Source organism: Ceratotherium simum, chromosome 19 (genome assembly GCF_057802395.1).
Source record: "Ceratotherium simum simum isolate JZ-2026a chromosome 19, ASM5780239v1, whole genome shotgun sequence".
NCBI classification, from domain to species: domain Eukaryota; kingdom Metazoa; phylum Chordata; class Mammalia; order Perissodactyla; family Rhinocerotidae; genus Ceratotherium; species Ceratotherium simum.
In genome coordinates, this window is record NC_141918.1 from 33,430,996 (window position 1) to 33,453,123 (window position 22,128).

At 35.8% G+C, this 22,128-nt stretch overlaps 1 protein-coding gene across 3 annotated transcripts in view; it reads right to left on the reverse strand.

Annotated features, from left to right (window-relative positions):
• The window catches only part of REV3L (REV3 like, DNA directed polymerase zeta catalytic subunit), a 175,678-nt gene that overhangs the window by 33,634 nt on the left and 119,916 nt on the right, over positions 1 to 22,128 (reverse strand). For all 3 annotated transcript variants that reach the window (XM_004422219.3, XM_087444009.1, XM_087444011.1), the window contains exons 20-25: positions 21,964 to 22,079; positions 19,033 to 19,151; positions 11,862 to 11,980; positions 4,916 to 5,057; positions 2,647 to 2,891; positions 1,302 to 1,410 (exon numbers count right to left, since the gene is read on the reverse strand). In XM_004422219.3, coding sequence (XP_004422276.1) covers positions 1,302 to 1,410; positions 2,647 to 2,891; positions 4,916 to 5,057; positions 11,862 to 11,980; positions 19,033 to 19,151; positions 21,964 to 22,079 — 850 coding nt within the window. The remainder of the gene's footprint in view (positions 1 to 1,301; positions 1,411 to 2,646; positions 2,892 to 4,915; positions 5,058 to 11,861; positions 11,981 to 19,032; positions 19,152 to 21,963; positions 22,080 to 22,128) is intronic.

Below are 22,128 nucleotides of genomic sequence, written 5' to 3' on the forward strand. Positions count from 1 at the left end.
CAAATCTGATGCTTAGACCACTAAGCCATCCCCTCCGGCCTATATTTATTAGCAATCTGGAAGAGGGGATGAATAGTGAGGTGATAAAATTTGTTGATGCCAAAAAAAAAACCATAGGTATTAATCAAGACTAGGGAGAATTTATGAGAACTCCAGCAGGAATGAAAACCACAAAACAATATTAACTTTGAAGATGATTCACAGACACGTGCAAGGTAATGCATGTCAGACTGACCAAGTAAAACCCTAGGAATAGGATAATCACACTCCTGAATATTAAAAAATCTTATTTTCATTAAGCTTTACACACTGGGTCAAAATGTAGATGCAAGGTTTTAAAATGCTGTTAAAGGGAGATAATATAATCAGCTGCTAAGTATGTGACAATGAAAACATATTCTAACCTCTGATTCATTCTGTGTACCTTTTGAAGCAGCCATAATATTTAAGTAAAGACATAATATACATCATTATGTTAAGACGTAATATTTTCCAAAAAGAAATATATCAGGAACTCTCTGGCAAAAATTTTCCTCACATCTAAATGGCTAATTTTAGGGTACTTTTTAAACACAGCATCCTCTTACTGGTAGAGAATGATGCTACTTTTGCTGAGTACACCAGAATGAATTTGAGGGCTAGTGGGGTCCATGCTACTACCATCAACCACCCTATAGTCACATGATTCTAGTACAGACTCACTACTAAGGAAACAGAAAAGAAAGAAATGAAGTTGGCATATGAGAGGCAATATAATCTTCCAGATCTCTACTATTTGTCTTTAATTTATTCATTTATGAGGCTTTCCTTAGTCTCTTTTGAGGGGAGATAAGGGAGAGAAAAAAGAGACCCTATTATTAGTTTGGATATCTTCTTAAAAATGCAATTAATAAATACATTACAGTATCACTTTCTAAAGATAGTCAATTTAATTTAAAATAATGTAGAATGATTAATACAGTTTACACATTAAAGTAATTTAAATCCTTATAAGTTAACATTGTTGTGATCATCAAATAGCTATTTAATTCTGCCAGATTCTAATAGAGGCAGAAGTACATTTCTTTCTTTAAAAACTAAAATCTAACAATTAAAAGATTTTAAACCTAAATTCATGCAAAACAATATGACTGATTTTTTTAAACGATTTCTTAGAAATTCCTAAATCCTTGACTTTTTGAGATAAGATATTCAAGCAAACTTGTTTTTTTGTTTTGTATTATATGCCAACAACATCTAAATCATTAGCTCTCCAAAGGTTAAGCCACAGTTGATACCTTTCATTCACAAGAGCGTATTACCTTGACAAAAGCTATTCCATTGGGGGACACTGTGATATCATGCCTAATTTGGTAAAGTAAATCTGGAGGTACTCTTAGAGAGGTACAGCCAAATTTGAACTCATCATACCTGTTAAGAAAGAAAACACTAAGCAAATACTATCTCAAATCATAGAACAGAGATTCTAGGCAATTTTAGGAATCTTTCTAATTCCAGTAGAAATTCATTTTCAAACATCTAAACATGAATTCATGTACTTAGTAATATGTTTACCTAATTACCAAAAAGAAGTTCTTCAAATATTTACAATTTCTTAAAAGAAACATTTCTTACATGACACTATCCTAAAATGTATGGGTAAAATCTATTCTGAAATACCAAATTTCAACTCAACATATGATCACCTTACACTAAATTCCTTGAAGAAAAATTTAAGCCTTAAAAGACTGTAAATAGCTTTTCCAAATTTATGTTCTTAATAAAAAGACAAGATTACCAATACAGTTTCCACAAATGCTTTCTATGAAGGAGTGAGTACACTCTAGACCAAAACTATAACACTTGGTTTTAAATATACAAAAATCATTACAAAGGAAGACTATATTTCTTATAAGAAAAAATCTACTCCTTTGAATATTTAAAATGTTATTCTCATTCAGTTCATAAAATTCTGTTGACATGAATAAATAAAACCTAACATTTAACAATTTAACTTTTCAAAAAAGTCACAGACTCTTTTTTTTTTTTTTGCGAGGAAGATCAGTCCTGAGCTAACATCCATGCCAATCCTCCTCTTTTTGCTGAGGAAGACTGGCCCTGGGCTAACGTGTGTGCCCATCTTCCTCCACTTTATATGGGACGCCGCCACAGCATAGCTTGATAAGCGGTGCATCAGTGCACACCCAGGATCCGAACCAGGGCCGCCAGCAGCGGAGTGCATGCACTTAACCACTATGCCATCGGGCCGGCCCCGCAGACTATTTCTAAAACAAGTCAAGAGCAGGTGATATCTAGAGTTGTAAGATCATAATCCTCAAACTGTTTCAATGAAAAATGATTTATATAAACAAATTAAATATAACTCTCATTTAAAAAGAGACCATAGATATACATGGAGAGTGAAACAGATAAGTTGCAAGGCTGACTATTCAGTTTTCTTCATGAGTCATCCATCCATGATGCCGAATCAGTCATAGGGTGATCCATGTCAATTAGTAACATAACCACAAAGAACGAATTAGCTGTGCTACAGCCCATTCATTTTGCTCATCAGGACAGTTTCAAGTGCAAAGCAAAACTCAAAGAAGTCTAATTTTAGTAAGAAGTACAAAGCACAACATAACTATAAATACGTAAAAAACTTACTTTCCCAAGTTCTCCACATGGCCAAGGCAGGTGGAAAAACAGTAGTTGTATGCAATCACAATAGAAGGATATAGTGACTGGAAATCCAAAACCAGAACAGAGTTGCTATAGAAGCGAGATTCAGGCTCCATAATTAGGGGAATACACTGTGGGGCTCTCATTTGGGATCTCTGTTGTACACTAGGTGTCACAGCAATATAGTTCATTGGTTTAGCAATACGCAACATCATTGATTCCACACGGTACTGCAGGCAGAGAGATGGAGGTAGGAAAAGAAGAAACAGTTTAAATATAAATATACTGGTCTCTTGAATATGTGAATTGGGGGATGTTTTGCTTCTCAAAATAGAGACGCATGACTTTCTTACAATAGTTGTATAGTATTGGTTATTTAGTCAGCTTTCAGGTACCTGAAGGGGACATTCATAAATCCTCTTCCTATTCCTATAACTTTTATAAAAACTGCAAAATATGTCAAATAACTTACACAATAAGTCAATTTTGAAAATACAGACACAATTAGATTTCTTCTTATATTTAAATACACCCTTATCATAATAAACAGATGCAGGAGAGACAGCTGTACAGTTTGACAATTTCATTTAAAAAGTTGGCAAATAATCTTTGAGAAATTTATTTGGGAAAATTAGAGAATGAAAGTCAGGAGACTTGAGATGGATAAATGTTATTCCAATTTTCCAAGAACAACACACGAAGATTCTAGAACTGAAAGGTAGTCAGTTTAATACCAGTCCCTCGAAAAACTGAATCAAACAATTACTGATTGTTTATAATAACCACTGTTAAGCAGATGGTTTAGAGTATTAGGGAAAAAAAGCACTCACATGAACAAGCATGGGTTCACTGAAATGTTCTCATGTGGTTTTAAGGTATTTTTCCCTTTTATTATAAGCCACCTCAAATAGCTTTTGAAACTTGTGGGGGCATAGGTAAATAAAATAGCTTATAAGCAATAAAATTAAATAAAGAAATAGGTAATGCCAAAATAGTTAGAGCTCTATTTTTTTCTATATTTACTGATTTGGTAGGTTGGGGGAATGTTATAGACATAAAGTAATTAAAATAACTAAAATAAAAGATTTTATGAGGTTAAGGAACCTGAGTGATTTAATGTACTATCTCTGATCCCTAGCACAGTGTTTATTTAACACACTAGAGGTATTTAAATAAATATTTGTTGAATGAATGCATGAAATCATTTTCAGTAAGACACTTGACAAAATCTCTCATTATATTTTTGGAAAATCAGCTAGAAAAATATGAACTAGGGGCTGGCCCAGTGGCGTAGTGGTTAAGTTTGCGCTCTCCGCTTCAGCGGCCAGGGGTTTGCAGGTTTGGATACTGGCCGTGGACCTACACACTGCTCATCAAGCCATGCTGTGGAGGTGTCCTACATACAAAATAGAGAAAGACTGGCAACAGATGTTAGCTCAGGGCCAATCTTCCTCACCAAAAAAAAAAAAAAAAAAGATATGAATTAAATGGCTTCTAAGGTTCCATTTTTCTTTAACATTTTAAAAAAGTGATACAGCTCACTTATATTGACTCCCAAATCCTTTTCTCTCTCTTTTTTTAACATAAAGTTATCTGTTGGGAGTTGGAACAAGTCAAAATTAGGAATGTAAAACAAAAGAAAGTTAGACTTTCTTTGCTGCTTCCCCAGTTCTAAGGAGCCTTTGAAGGCATCCCTAATCATACTGACAATATTCAGGAATGTAATATCATCCTCAAGAGCATAGTCATTTTTTTCTTAATACCATGAAAAACTTAGCAGTGGCCAAAAAGTTGGTATGGAGAAAAAATAAAAAGTGGAGCTGTTAAGTGAAATTAAAACTCTTCCAGGGGCGGGCCCGGTGGTGCAAGCGGTTAAGTGTGCGCGCTCTGCTGCGGTGGCCCGGGGTTCGCCGGTTCGGATCCCGGGTGTGCACTGACGCACCACTTGTCAAGCCATGCTGTGGTGGCATCCCATATAAAGATGGATGTTAGCCCAGGGCCAGTCTTCCTCAGCAAAAAAAGAGGGGGATTGGCAGGTGTTAGCTCAGGGCCAATCTTCCTCACAAAAGACAAACAAACAAAAACAAACAAACAAACAAAAACTCTTTCAGAAAATAAAATGACAAGATCTGATTAACTAGCTTTATATTAGTTGGTATCAGAAAGTTCAAAAAATCAAATCACCTCAAGCATCTCAAAGTAAGTATATCAGTCACATAGAACTTGCAAGAGTGCAAGAAAATGGATTTCCTACCTGTGAGCCCCTTGTCAGTACATGTAAAAACTGAATGCCAAAAAGTCTAGCCATTTCACTGGTTTTCCCAATCAGGTCCACCCGTTCTAACATTTGGAGATTTCCACGGACACGGCTAATGTAATGATCAACCATTTTCCATCTGTTAAAAGAGAATCCGTGCTATGAACATTCGAGAGAAATTTGGACACTTGTTTCATTCTGCCAGAACTTACATATAAAAAGTGAGGTTATTTAAGGAGTCACCACGATGTGAGCCTTCAGCCAAGTGTTAAGGAGTTAAACATTAGAAAATTTCAGACATTTCAAGGGCATAAAACCTAGTGAAAATACACAAAGTTTAAAATAGTACTTGTGACAAGGTGGAAAGACTAAGAATAATTATTTTCAATATTTTGCTTGATGTTACTCTATTTTTATTATAAAAAATTAACATTCTCTCTTAGATGCCACTGCTGATGATGCAATAATTATACAATTATAATTTATCATATCTATAGGTTTTTAAAGAACATGAAGGATTTGGGTTATCATTGAAAATACCAGTCTAAAATAAAAGTGTGTACAATCTTCTCCCTGGAAAGAAACAGTAATTTGGTGAAGATTTAGAAAAATCAGGAAAATATTTTAATGAGACCATATATGGGGTAAATATAAATCAAATCAGTACTTTCTGTGAAAATATAAATATTCCATTCTTTGATTTAAACCTCTAAAAAAATTAACCTCTTTACCTTTTTTGTTAAGAAAACAAGCAAACAACAAAAAACTTTCACCAAAGCCATGAAAGGAAGTTTTGATTTAGTATGACTATATTATTAAAATATAAAAATGACTGAAAAGTATACTATAAAGAATAAAATTTATTCATTTAAAGATTATCACTTAAATATATTGTAACCTTTAATCATATGGCTTTTAGAAGAATATAGTCACATAACTGTTCAATAAAAATAGTTTAAAAACCTATTCCTATGATAATGACTAATGCAAAGAGAAAAACTAGAAAATGAACATAAAAAGAAGAAGAAAATCACCCTATAATTAAAAAGATAGATAATAACAAGTGTTAGCAAGGATGCAGAGAAATGATAACCCTTATACACTGCTGATGGGAATGTAAAATAGTGCAGTTGTTTTGGGAAAGAGTCTGGCAATTCCTCAAATTATTAAACATAGAGTTACCACATAATCCACCAATTCCACTCCTAGGAATATATCCAAGAGGAATGAAAACTAGGTCAACACAAAAACTTGTACACGAATCTTAACAGCATTATTCATAATAGCCAAAAAATGAAATAACCCAAGTGTCCATCAACTGATGACTGAACAAATAAAATGTGGCGGGCCGGTCCCGTGGCTTAGTGGTTAAGTGCATGCGCTCTGCTACTGGCGGCCCGGGTTCAGATCCCGGGCACGCACCGACGCACCGCTTCTCCGGCCATGCTGAGGCCACGTCCCACATACAGCAACTAGAAGGATGTGCAACTATGACATACAACTATCTACTGGTGCTTTGGAAAAAGAAGGAGGATTGGCAATAGATGTTAGCTCAGAGCTGGTCTTCCTCAGCAAAAAGAGGAGGATTAGCACAGATGTTAGCTCAGGGCTGATCTTCCTCACAAAAAAAATAAAAAAAATAAACAATAAAAAATAAATAAATAAAAAATAAAATGTGGCATACCCACATAACAGAATATTATTTGGCAATAAAAGGAAATGAGTTACTGAAACATGCCACAACATGAATGAATCTGGACAGCATATGCTAAAACAAGCCAGTCATAAAAGGCCATATACTGTATAATTCTATTTACATGAAATGTCCAGAACAGGCAAATTTATGGAGACTGAAAGTAGATTAGTTGAGGGGATGGGGGGTGGAAAAGGGAAGATTGGAGGGTGATGGCTAAGAGATGCACGATTTCTTTTTGGGGTAATAAAAATACACTGAAATTTATTGTGGTAATGGTTGCGCAACTCTGTGAATATACTAAAAACCATTGAATTACCCACTTAAATGGGTGAATTGAATGGTATGTGAATTATACCTAAATACAACTGTTAAAAAGAATTAGGCAAACATAAAAAACCATCCTAAACTTTATCAATATTCAATTTTTAAACAAAATAGACAAACAGAAATACTGTTCTGTAACTTGCATTTTTAACTTAATACATTGTGACTATTTCCCCTTATTTAGTTTTTATAGTTATTGAGTATACTATTGTATGATTATAACATAACTTATTTAATGGATCTGTTATTGAGTATCTTTTATGACTATAAGCAATGCTGTGATGAATATCTTTATAGCTAAGTCTATGTACAGATGCTTAAATACTTCCTTAAGATAAATTCCAAGATTTGGTCAATGGGTCTGCTATGATTTAGTTTTTAATACATAATGACACACTGCTTTCCCCATGGTTTTAATAAGTCACATTCATACTAGTCATGATAAAGTGTTTGCTTCCTTGCATCTCTGTCAACATTGGGGATTATAATTTTTTAGGTTATTACTAGTTTGATAGGCAAAAAAACTGTATCACATTTTAATATATATTTTTTGTTTTAGATTATTAATGTAATCCTTCCATAATACAGATTTGCCAAATGTAAATCTGAGATAATGCATTATGTGTGGATTTGATCAGTCCTTTTAAAATAAAACAAAATGGATTTAACAGCTCATCCTTTCCGTAGACCACGTGAGTGGTCAATGACCTGTCTTGGAGTTCACTGATCCTTTCTTCTGCTTGATCTAGTCTACTGTTGAATCCCTCTACTGAATTTTTCAGTTCAATTATTGCGTTCTTCAGCTCTATGATTTCTGTTCAGTACTTTTTTGTATTTTCTATTTCTTTGTTGAAATTCTCCCTTTTCCCACGCATTGTTCTCTTGACCGTGGTGAGTATCTTTATAACAGTTATTTTGAATTCTCTGTCAGGCAGTTCATATAACTGTTCAATTATGGTTGGTTTTTGGAGATTTATCTTGTTTCCCTGTTTGGAATATCTTTGCCTGATTCTTCACTTTCCTTGACTCTCTCTGTCGGTGTCTGCATTAGACAAAGCAGGCACTTCTCCCAGTCTTCATGGACTGGCCTTGTACAGGAGAAGACGTCCACCAAACAGCCCAGCCAGAGATTCTGGGGACCTCTACCAACTCTTTCTCTCCCCAGGGAAAAGTGGGCAGTTGTGGTTTTCGTCCACTCACTCTGTGCTGAGCAGGAAGGGGAGTTATGGTGTCTACTAGTCCAAACCACCTTCTTCATTCCCCTCCCAGGCAGCTAGACTTTGCTGGATCTGTTGCAGCTCCAAGACTGGAAAGACAGATGCCAGTTCTTTGGCTAGCCTTGGAGGAGTTGGGGCATTGCACGCATGGATCAACTCTTTCTCTCCCCAGGGATAAGCTGAGAGCTGGGATTTTTCATCCACTTGCTCTGTGCTCAGCAGCGGGGAGGATCTATGGTGTCTCCCAGCCCATGCTGCCATCTCCATTTGGCTCTGCCAACTAGACTGCGCCAGACCTGTCAGAGCCCCTTTGGAAAAGGTGGGGTGCTAGACATGCAAACCAATCCCTTCCTTCCCCTGGGAGGAGCTATGAGCTAAGAGCCATTTCCTGATCACATGACTCTGAGCCAGGGGCAGGGACTCTGGCAAAAAAGTGATCTTTTTGAAATAAGATGACCTTCCTTCCTATTTTCTAGTCCTATCTGGCTAGCCATGTGGTATAAAAAGAGAATGGATACTGTAGCCTTTTAAAAAATAAGCATAGCATGACAAATTGAATTTTGTTAAGTAATTTTTTGTTTGGTATACGGAATTATGCCATCCTCCTGATACTCTGTCAAACTCAACTGTATTAAGCAAGTTTTTATTTGAGGAAGAGGAAGGGAAATATAAAACATAAGCTACTCAGGATAGGCCTGGGTAGGTGATGAAATGGTTGAACTTAAGCATCTTGAGGGAACAGATAGAACAGGTGGGAAGACGGTGACAAAAAAGGAGATATAAGAATTCCAGGGCCAGCCCCGGTGGCATAGTGGTTAAGTTTGGTGCACGTTGCTTCAGTGGCCCGGGTTCGGTTCCCAGGCGTGGACCTACACCACTTGTCTGTCGGTGGCCATGCTGTGGTGGCGGCTCACATAGAAAACAGAGGAAGACTGGCAACAGATGTTAGCTCAGGGTGAATCTGCCTCAGCAAAAAAAGTTTGGAGAGTGAGTCTTGTCAAGTTGGAGGGGCTTAGGAAACATCATGGGCTTTCCAGAGATCTACCTTAACAAAGCATAAAAACCACGTCTGCACAAGTTCAAAGAGATCAGCTAATAATTGAATTGCCTACTAGAGCAAAAATAAGCACACTTCAAAGGCAGATAACAAAAATCCAGAATCTGTGCAACAGAACATCAATAATATCCATTACATAATCATGCAAAGAAACAAAAAAAAAAATGACCCATTGTTAAGAAAAAAAGCAATCAACAGAAACTAACAGAGATGGCCCGATGTTGGATTTAGTAACCATTATAGATATGTTCAAGAATCTAAAGAAAATAATATTCAATAAATACAAGAAAAATATAGTCTTAGTGAGTGAACAGACAGAGAAATTCATCAAATATAGAAAGTATAAAAAGAAAGGACCAAATGAGAATTCTGGAACTAAAATTACAATAACTGAAATACAAAATTTATTGGCTGGCCTCAACAGCAGATTGGCAATGACAGAAGAAAGTTAGTGAACTGAAAGATAGGTCATTAGAAAAAAGACTGAAGAAAAAGGTACAGGGCCTCAAGGATCTGTGGGACACGTCAAATAGTCTAACATACACGTAATTGGAGTCTTAGAAAGAAAAGACAGTAAGAGTGGGGGCAGAAAATATTTAAATAAATAATAGCCAATTTCCTAAATTTGATGAAAAACCTCAACTTAAAGATCTAAGGAGCTCAGCCAACACCAAGAAAGATAAATACAACAACAAAAAAATCCACATCTAGGAATATCATAGTGAAATTACTGAAAACCAAAGGCAAAGAGAAAAATCTTGAAAGCAGCTAGGAAAAAAAATTATAGAGTTCTGCTTCAGATGTAGAAAGCTACAGAAGAATATCACTCTAGTCTAACAACGATAAAAAGCTGGATAATCTACAAAATCATAAGTTTTACTGAGGTCATCAGAAAGTTGAGGTTACAAGAGAATCAGGTGAACTTAATTTCACAGGGTGACAAACTCATCTAAGGATAGAAAGGACACAACCTATTTCATCTTTTGCAGAGCATAGGAGGGAGAGGCAGCTGCCATAAAAGCAGGTAAGAATGAAACAGCTAAAATGTTAACAAATTCTTAAATGTCATGGATGAGCTACCATGACAGTTTAGAATCACTGTGAGCCCCAGAGACCCAGGGAGTCTTTTTCCACGGGCCCCCACCAAATGCTCATGAGACAGGGCAGAGTACACAGGAATGAAAACCTGCAACTTCCTCTGACCCTTCTCTCACATGAAGCAAAGCCCTGAGCTGCTACGGGACCAGCAGGAGACTTTCCAATCCTCAGGGAAAGAACAGATGCAAAAGATATCTGCTGCTCACAGAGGGGTGATAGCAAAAGCTACACCTGAGGGAAGAGCAGGAAACTTCCCGTTTCAACCACGGGCCTTGTACTAAGTAGCAAGCAACAGCTGTCTACTACTGGGAAAGAGGCAGGAAACCTTCCCATCATAGATTTCAGGCAAAGATACACTGCTGCTGAGGAGGGAGTAGAAGCAAAAGCCACCTTCTCCTGGGAGACATGGAAACCTGTGTGGGGCCAGGACCTGGCAGTGGTACAAAGAAGAAGTCTATCACCACTGTGGGAAGAGCAGGAATGCTGAGAAGGCCTCATCCCTGAGCTCCAGGAGAACAGGAACTTCCAAGGACGACTAACTTCAGTCAGAACTGAGAACTGAGTAACTTCCCCTGCCTCCATACAGAGTAACAACAGCAGCAGTCAACCATTCATTAAGCCTGACTTTGGAAAAAATTGCATTGCATACAGTGGAAAAATGAGAATGACAGTTGATTTCTCATCAGAAACAATGGAGACCAGAAGAAAAGGGAATGAAATCTTTAAAGTAGTAGGGAAAAAAAGAATCTCAATCCCCAAATTAGACAATGCAAATATCATTCAAAAATAAGAGTGAGACAAAGACCTTTTAAGATAAATCAAGGCTGAGAGAATTTGTTGCCAGCACACTTGCACTAGAAGACTTGCCAAAGAAAACAATTTAGTAGTTTCTTAAAATGTTAAACATGCTAACCATGAGACCTGGCAATTCCACTGCTCAAGAAATGAAAATGTATGTTCACACACACATAAAGACTTGCATTCCAGTTTTATTCATAATAGCTTCAAAGTATAAACAACCCAATTGTCCATCAATAGGTGACTGGATAAATAAATTGTGGTATAGTCATACAATTGAATATTATTTAGTAATAAAAATGAATAAACTACTGGTTTATGCAAAAACATGGTTGAATCTCAAAAAACATGCTACAGTTTCCTGGCGGTCTAGTGGCTAAGATTCAGCGCTTTCAAAAAACATCATGCTGAGTTCCTTGAAAAAAGCCAGACAAAACAGTAGATTGTAAATAATTATATTTATATGAAGTTCTAGAATTGGCAAAACTAATCTATAGTAATAGAAATTCAATCAGTACTTACATGGGTGGTTAAGGAACAGGTAGTTCGACTGCAAAGTTGTATAAGGGAATTTTCTGGGTGTTAGAAATGTTCTTTACCTCGATTGGCATAGTAGTTACAGGGTGTATGCATTTTTCAAAGTTATCGCACAATACACTTCAAATGTATGCATTCTGTTGTATATAAATTATATTCCAATACTATTTATTTTAAAAAAGACATACTATTCTTTTCAGAGTTATAAAACATTACCTGTATAGATCTGTCTTGTTATCAAACCAATCTGATAAGACTCGAAGGGTAAAGAGAGGAAAACGCTGATGAAGAATGTGAAAGCTCACATTTTCAAAGGTGTAATTTGTTAGAGCCACCTAAAAAAAAACCAAGACTCTATTATAATAATGCTTGTATTTATGTGCAAATTTGGTTCTAAAAGATACCAAATATTACTTCTAACTTTTCATAGTAGATATGAAAGCTACTTGTAAAAATGATCTGTGTTACAACTGAATCATAATTAATTTAAAACTATGGAAATATAGCCTACCAGACAGAAATGTTCATAATAAATTAATATTTAATTGGAAAAAAATCAGACTTGATGAGATTCAACTTGGTCATGTAATACTTACCTAAGAGCATCCCAGTTCTTATCACTTCTTTTTACAGTCTACGCCAATACAAATACTGACAGACAGTAGCATTGTTAAGCAAGCTAATGTTTTGTTCTTTCCATACTTACATTTTGGTCCTTGAAGACATGCTGATTAACAGGATCCCACAGATTCAAGGATGTGTTATCTAGTTAAAGGCAGGCATTCATCCTGCTCCCAAGAATTACATCAGTACTAAGACCCAATACATGGACATTACGGAGTCACTTAATTTCAGTCCAAAAGCAAAAGATTAAAAAGGAAATGGCAGAAATGTTTCCCCATCTTCAAAACATGTAGGTAAAAACTATGTTAATGGGCAAAGAATACTGAAAAAGGGCCCAGATTAATAAAACATACCTCTAGCTAGGTGATTTCTCAGAAATATCTATAAGACACAAGCAACCTAGACAATGGCAGGCATTTCAATGCAAAATGGAAATTAAGGAACCTGCAGTCGCCATTCTTAAGTCAGCTTGGGATTCTGAGGAATAGTTCGAACAGCCCTTCATATTTGTATATTATAGTTTTAAAATATTTTCTTTTCCACTTCTACAGTCCAGCAAGTACAAAACAGGGATTGAATGTTAAGCCCATCTCAGTGCAGCGAAGCCAAGTGGTCTTTATCTACAATTTCTATCGATCTCCAGAAAGACAGCATTGGAATGTAGCATACTTCAGAGTGTGTGTATGTACTTACTTACACACACACACACTTTTAAACTTTGGAATGAGCCTATTCTAGAGTCACCAGTATAAAGCAGGTACTAACCCATTATCTTAAAAGTAAATTACTATTTCTTTTCCAAAAATCAGTACTGGCCTGGAGTACTTGTCTCAAAAATAAATAACTCATTTTATTATCAAATCCCAACATCTGAATGACTTTTCTACTCGCTAATGAATATTTTCATTTAATTTTTTTCATTTAATTTCCATTTCGTTTCATAGAAAGTGGATGCAAACATCTGATCTCAGGTTGTTACACGATTACCTAATACAGAGCATAGCTCTTTAGACCAAATCTAAACTTCTCCTGGAGTATACATCTTCATTAAAACAAAAAATCAAAAAAAATCTTGGGGCCGGCCTGGTAGTGCAGTGGTTAAGTTCGCGCACTCTGCTTTGGCGGCCCGGGGTTCACTGGTTTGGATCCTGGGCGCGGATCTACTCACTGCTGCTCATCAAGCCATGCTGAGGCGGTGTCCCACATAGAAGAGCTACAGCTCTACAACTATGATACACAACTAGGTACTGTGGCTTTGAGGAGAAAAAAGAAAGAAGAGGAAGATTGGCAACAGATATTAGCTGACGGCCAATACTCCTCAGAAGAAAAAAAAAAATCTCTACAGAAAAGATCACCTTGTCCTGCAGCTCTCATGTAAGTTGACCTATAAGGATTAACTAGGGGATTTTGTGACCTGAAACTAAACTTAAAATCTTCGAAATTGGTCCCCAATATCTGAGGCAGATGGCAGACCTATGTTCTGGGTTGATTTTATTTCAAATAGAACAATTTCCTAAATTGGATTAAGACTAAACAAGTATTATAAGCTTATAATACCCACTCTACTTTGGGTCTCCTTGGTGTCACAGAAGCATAAATATGCACAGCTATAATCTCAGCTGTGAATAATGTTAAAGGAAGGAAACATGAACTCTAAAATTAAGAGGCTCCATCTTCAGAATGTTACAATGTTTAGAGAGTGATTTACTCTACAAGTTGAAATATGAATGTAAAAATATGAATTAGGAGTTTGTTGCTTGTTCTGGGGGGAAATCTAAGTTAAACATTGGAAAAATGTGCTATGTAGATCAAAGTCAGAATTGATCAATAAATCAATAAAGTGTTACAGTACTTGTCTATTTTATTGATAAAGGAATGGGCTGATAGAGGTATGGTTGTACATTTCCATTCATAGAGTCAAAGTGCAAAACACAATGGTTAATATCTTCAGAAACAAACTTGCTCAGAACTGGGAGAGGCAGTCAGAATTAGCACAGAGGAACAGAGAAAATAAAAGTGAAAGGTAAAAAAAAATGGAAGGAGACCATAAGTAAGCACCTGTGTCCTATATCCTCCATCACCTTATTCCTGCAGTTGTTCCTCATTTCCTGAGTCTTCAATTAAAAATTTTTTTGATTGACATATACTTTATATGAAGAAATGTACACAAATTTAAAGTGAACAACTCATGAATTTTTATGTATGTATACACGTAACCACCACACATATGAAGATATAGGACATTTCTAGGACACTGGAAGGCTCCCTTGTGCCCTTTCCCAGTCAACACTCACCAAAGTTAACCACTGTAGATTAGTCTTGCATATTTTTAAACTTCATAATAAATGGAACCATTTATTATGTACTATTATTTATCTGGTTTCTTTTGCTCAATGTTACATCTGAGATTCATCTATGTTGTTCAATGTGGCAATATTTCATTCTTTTTCATTGCTGTATGGTATTCCTTTGTTATAGCTGCTTACTCTGTACCCTAATATGCACCAATTATTTGCTAACAAGTCTATCTCCTTTTCTAGGTGTTTTCTAGAGTGTTAGAGTGTTCTTTGACAGCAAGAATATCTTTGTACCCACCCTCTCCAACTCCTCACCAAAACTCAACAGTGATCTCTCTTTCCTCTAAATGTATATACCATTGATGTCTCATTTGGCTGTTACATGGTGCCTGTAGGGTCAGTGATAGATGCCCTATCAAAGCCATATAATATATTTGGGAGATATATATCTATACTATAACTATACACACACATACACCCTCACATACTCATTGTGAACATGCTCTCTGTCCTGAGACAGCTTATTATATATTTTATTTTATATATACTTAAAACAAAATATACAACAAGCTCTCTGAGGTCAGAGAACATGCCCACAATGAGCCTGAGTCTTGATCCCTTACTAGCTATGAGGCTTTAGGCAAGTCACTTACTCTCTGTGAACTTCAGTTTCCTCATTTGGAATAATACCTCACTACTCTGTTGTCTTACCTATGCTGCAAGTTTGTGAGTATCAAAATTTAAAAATGACGAGTATGTAAAAGTGCCTTATAGATGATAAGACAATATATGAATGCAAGGAAGTATATTATTTTACCTCTTTACATAATCTTCATTGCCTATCACATTGTGTTAATTTTTAAAAGCACCTGACACATGCTTATTGACAGACTGAAACTGTAATAGGGAATATTAGAACCAGATTCTAATGTTACCAAACTGAGATAATGGGGGAGCTTATATGCTTACGTGGAAGCATCAGACCTTCATAGCGACTCCGTTGGGAGTTTTCTTTCCTGGTTCTTCGTTATCTTATCTGACTACACCTTCTTAGGATCTGATTCCTCTGTCTACTCCTCAAAATGTTTTCCTTCACAAAAAGGTTTCCTTGGCTTAGTCCTGATTACTCTCTCCATTCACTTCTTGCTGAGCTCATTCACTCGCATGTAGTCGACTTCCAAGGCTGTATCTCTAATCCAGACCTCTAGCCTTTATTTGGGACATTCCTATTTAAATACCTGTGGGTATCTTCATCTGGATATCTGACTGATACCTCATGCTCTATATTCTTAAATCATCATTTTCCCCCCTAAACATGATCTTAAACCATCCATGCCAGAACCCTGATAATCGTTCTTGACACCTCTTCATCATTTTGTACATCCAATTCTTCTGAATTTGTCCTCTAAACTGTTTTTTGAATCCCTATACCCTGCCAACTTTCATTTGAGCTACCCCAAAAATCTTACTGGTTTCCTTACTTTGAATCTTGTCTCCTTCCACACTGCTATCAGAGAGAGAGGTCTCAGAGGTAAATTCACATGTCACTGCCTCCATCCCACCTTAGCCACCCACTCCACGACCATACTTCAAGGTCTATTATCACCAATAATTGTACCCCCTCCATAATCTCATGCATCCCATTCTCTCACCACCATGTCCTATCCTTCCAGTTTACTCCCTCTAGTGCCCCAATCTCTCTTTGTTCCTTACCAGCTCAAATTCCACAGTCAGTCATTATAATCACAACTTTGCATATACTATTCATTTCTTTGCCCCACTCCTGCTTGATTTATAATTATCTAATTAATTACTCAATTAACTAAATTTTAGTGAAGCCATAGCCCTTTGCTTGTGAGTTGTGGTCAAATCTAAATCTAACCCTCTGTTACTCTGTACTTACACCTGTGAATGTGAATAACTGGCAGGTATCACTTTAATTTCCTGATGCAAATCTCAAATGGGCTCTCAATGCTGCCTAGCTTTTGTACTATAGTTTCTTAATTAACTACTCTCAAATTCTCCTAGATAACTATTTCACACTTTTCTCTCTTCAAACCCAAAAGCCCCTCCACTAGGCTCACTCTCAGCTGAGAACAGTGATTCCTATTTCACTGAGAAAACTGAAGCAATCAGAAGAGTACTTCCACAGATTCTCATCGCCATACCTACCCACCTATCAACACCTGCACACACATAATCTGCCTTTCTGCCTGTTAAAATAGAGGAGCCAGCTATACTCTTACTTGATCTAAACCCAGGCCCAAATCTGTGCACTAGAGATGGCATTCAAATATTTGTTGAATTTAATCAGGTCTATTTCCAACCTACTTGGCAAATTCTTGAAAGGCCTGGATTAAGTTGATATCCAGAAGGCCTCTAAATATAATCTTCTGGGGAAGAGTCATTTATTCTTTCATTTAAGTAGTCAACAAATATATCATGAGCTTTATTTAAGAGGCACTGTGTTTGTTACTCAGGATTCTGAGGATTCAAAGTCCAGGGGGAATAGCAGTAATTCTATGTTAAAGTTAAGCAGGAGAGTGAAAACCAGTATATTAAAAAACAAACAAATTTTATTAAACCCAAACGAGGCATAGAAAAAAGATATCCATTCAACTGCAAACTGTATCAGGGCAGTACAACTGTTGAGTGGATGTCCTAGAGAGAACAAGGGGATTTCACTTTCATTCTACATACTCTTATGCATTTATTTTGTTTTTTTATAGTGAGTAGAAATTATTTTTAATAGAGCATACTGTATAAACAAACTATTAAGATTTTAAAAACAATAATAGGGTTAGAAACTGCTAAGTGTCATGAAGAAGATACAGATAAAAGAAATAAAGATAAAAAGGAGCCTTTGGAACCGTTTAAATCCAGAAAAAATAGTTTGAGGACCTCTAACATGAAGAAAATTCTCAAGCCCAGCTGATAAAGATCAGAGATGGTATATATTCAGCCTAGAATCAGAGATAGCCTTTGACTCTGAATTTTCAGTAAGGACCAAAGAAAGCTCCCAACTTTGAGAAAAAATATTTACTTTCTAATTTGTGATTTTAAGCTAATAGTGGATAATTGCTCCAGCTGCCTTTTGGATCTTCAGGGATGAAGATCCCTGAAATGAAGATACAATAATTGAATTTTGTGTTTATGTACTTAATTTATGTGTTCATCTCAGGCATTAGCAGAGACTGCAGTTTGAAATATGTAATGGAATATACAAACCAAATACACCACAATCTCTGTACTTTCCATATCCTATGCTCTGTCAGTAGGAATTATTTTATAGTCACTGGGGATCTTGTGCTCTGTAATATTTTAAGAAGAAAACAACAGGATAAAATTATCCTCAAGCACATACATATATCATACATTTTCAAACTGGATGAAAGGTGACCATAACTTTAGGCTCATGGTGGGGAAAGGAAATGAAAAGAAAAATGAGAATACCTGAATTTTATATAAAGAATATATTTCCTTATCTGAAAGAATTACTGTGTGATAGTGCCCAAAAGAATTGCAGAGGCCATGCTTGAAAAGTCAAATGTTTTATATAAATCTAGAAAAGCCAGAAAGATCATAGCAAATAATGAACATGTAACAGAAAGAGTATAATGAGAAAGTAGGTTCAAAGAGAACCTAATGATGTTTAGGTGTAACCTAAACATTAGGTTTAGGTGTAAACCTAATGATGTTTATGATGTAAACATAATGATGTTTCAGTCAATGATGGACTGCATATACGATGGTGCTCCCGTAAGATTAGAACCACATAACCTAGGTATGTAGTAGGCTATACCATCTAGATTTGTGTAAGTGCACTCTATGATGTTTGCACAACTACGAAATCGCCTAACGACGCATTTCTCAGAACGTATCCTCATCGTTAAGCGATTTGTGACTGTAGTTTGTTGAAATTTATACTACCAAAAATCCTTATCTGAGCCCCAAAGCCTCAATCGGATGCTGCTATTAACTATTTCCAAATACTGTCTTTCCAATTTACCTTATTTGTCTGACCCAGTTTTTAAATATCCTTAGTTCAAAAAGTTCTTTCCTATGTCTAGACTAAATTTTTCTTACTGCAATAAATCCAAAAAGCCAAGCTATATTCATCCGGCTTTAAGTGCAAAAATGATGTAAGTACAAAAAATGATGAATTTATACAACATTAAACACACACAACATAATATTTTATGATAGCTATAGACTTTCCTAGCTATTACTACTTTACACACAAATAGAAAAAAAAATTAAAATTCATCAATAACATTAAATACTTCCGTAGCTTTGCATTTTAGAAAATAGTATTTATTTTTGTAACTTTAATTAAGTATAATAAAAATAATTCACAAAGAAGCATAAGTTACATAGTAAGCTATACTAATACTCTATAATGATTAAAATCGTTATATTGATCTAATCTCTTATTTCCAAACAAAATTTTAGATAAAGCACCTTACCTCATTTCTCATGATTCTCCAAAGATTCAGTGTAATTCGGCCAACGATATTTATCTCACTCATTGTATCTGATCCATACTCATCTCTTTCAGTTGCAAATCTGTTCTCCATTTTGTCATCTATAGAAGTAAATATGGATTGCATCAGGACTCACAGAAACCAAATTTCCAAGCAAATTATGCCAAATAAAACGAGAATAATTGGGGCCGGCCCCGTGGCTTAGCGGTTAAGTGCATGCGCTCCGCTACTGGTGGCCCAGGTTTGGATCCCGGGAGCGCACCAACGCACCATCTGTCTGGTCATGCTGAGGCTGTGTCCCACATACAGCAACTAGAAGGATGTGCAACTATGACATACAACCATCTACTGGGGCTTTGGGGAGAAAAAGGGAACAAAGGGAGGAGGATTGGCAATAGACGTTAGCTCAAGGCCAGTCTTCTTCAGCAAAAAGAGGAGTATTGGCATGGATGTTAGCTCAGGGTTGATCTTCCTCACAAAAAAAAAACAGAGAGAGAATAATAAAAATTAAAGACGAAGATTAAAGATGAAATGTAACTCACAGTCTATTTTGTATTAGACTTAGAGAATAATCATTATTTTGACTAATAAGACAATTTTTCTCTTTAAGTTATGAAAGAATTCTGTGAAATAAATGTATCTGAAAACTACGTATTTTGTAATAAAAAAGGTATATATACACACATGTACTTTTTTTTTTTTTTTAAAAGATTTTATTTATTTATTTTTCCCCCAACGCCCCAACAGATAGTTGTCTGTCATAGCTGCACATCCTTCCAGTTGCTGTACGTGGGACGCGGCCTCAGCATGGCCGGAGAAGCAGTGCGTCGGTGCGATCCCGGGATCCGAACCCGGGCTGCCAGCAGCAGAGCGCACGCACTTAACCGCCAAGCCACGGGGCCGGCCCAGCACACATGTACTTTTAAAGTAATAAATTCTTTTCTCTTCAAGTTTGGTAATTTCTGGTGCTATTTTTTACGAACACCTAATGTCATAGCATTTCTTTGGTGTTAGGATGAAAAATGTTTATTTTAAGTTAAACTGGTAACTTCTTGGAAAAAATGGTAGAGTTTTTAATGTAAACAATTCTCTGAAAATTTGTTGACATCAATTATTGATGTTCATATTCAGGATGAAATTCTCTTAACTGTGTATGGAAAAATAGATGAAGAGTTCCTCTTATAGCAAATAGAGTTCTGAGTCTAGTTTCTTAGGTGATGATTTTACCTAGAATATAAATTAAAATGTGTTTCTCTTATATAGCACTGGGTATATATGAATGTTGTTGATTAGAGGCTCTGGAATAATAAATATATTTACCATATATCGAATGTCTATTATGTCTAAAAACTTTACTAACATTATTTCTTTTATTTCAATACAGCCACTTTATTATGTTAGTATAATTTTCATTTTGCATTGTAGTCAATTCTACTCAGAAAAGTTATATCTTGCCCCAGGTCAAAGAGTAACAGAACCAGTATTCTAAACCAGGGTCATCTGATTCCAAAGACCATGGACACACATCCACTCCTTTTCTTTCTTTATTTTAAAGAGATAATGTGTAAAAGTTTTTTTTTTTTTCATTTAACAAATACTCATGTAATGTTTACTATATTCTCAGGCACTGTTCTAAGTACTTCACAATCGCCCTATGAGATAAGTTCTATCATCATCGCCATTTTACAGATGAACAAATCGAGGTATGGATAGGTTAAGTCACTTCCTTGACATCACATAGCTACACAGCAGTATAGCCGGGATTTGTGCTCTTTACTACGCTGCCTCCCTCACCAAGCCCTTTCTACTGCACCATGTTGCCTCAGAAAAATGGTGTCAGCAGTGTTCTAAAAGGACAAGAGCCTTCACTCACTCTTCTGATCTGAAGTCGTACACTTTGCCTGTTACAGCTAATTAAAGCACACTGAACACCCATGCTCCCCTCCTGAATATTCAGAAACCTATTCCAAATGAAATGCTGAAAAAATTGAGATATACCACTACTCCTATCAAGGAACACAGAAGCTACAAAAAATTCATGCAAGGAAAAACTAAACTTAAAGTATCTCTGCTTTTTTTATTCCAAGCTTTTGTCCTTGAATCATCTAGCTTCAACCTTTCCCTTTAAATTTACCAAGACTTAAGACATTTTATTGAAGTCATACCCTCTCCCAGGAAGTCTCCTGATTGGTTTTTACCAATTTTGTATTTGGTCTTTTATCCTCCTAAGTATATGCTACTTTGTTCTAGTCAGACTTACAGGGAGCCTTTAAAACAAAGTTATTAAAAATTCTATAGTTATAAAAAACCCTAATTTTAACAAGTGCTTTATAAACTGTAATTTTGATATGATATTATTATTGCCCCCCTTTTCAATTAGGATCAGACTTTTCGGGAACAGCCTTCAAAATTCATGCAACTTTTTAGCCTGATACCCAAATAAAAATCAACAGTCAGTGTTCCTCTACCATCTCCTTCCTTCCCAGCCAAATGGATAAAACGTAGAACCAGACAAATAAAATAATGGTACTTCAAATCAAAGAAATGTTATATACTTCATAATGATTATGAAGACTATCTCATAATACAGAAAAATACTATGATAAGATGCTGGATGAGGGAAGCATAATAAAAATAGGATACATGTCATATAAAAATAAAGACTTATAAATGCATATGAAAAATGACTGAAACGAAAAAATAACATACTAACAGTATATATAGCAGTGAGATTGAGGTATTTTTTCTTTTTTCTTGATTTTTAAACTTTCTATAATGGAGTTACGATACATCTAGAACTTACACAATTTAGTATTAAAATTAGATTAGAACAATAATAGTCTTTAACATGTTGTCTTTATTTACTATGTAATTTGCTCTGTAAAACCATAAAACACTCACAATGCTTCATACCTGGCACCCGAGAGATCATCTGACATAAGTCAACACTTAGGGCAGCAGCCCTCTGTAAGAGGTAACCCCAGGAATGCATCTGAATCTCATACCCTAGCAGAATATCAGGATCATACCTAAAGAAGGAATGAAAAAATTAAACAAGGACCACACATTTGAACTTTT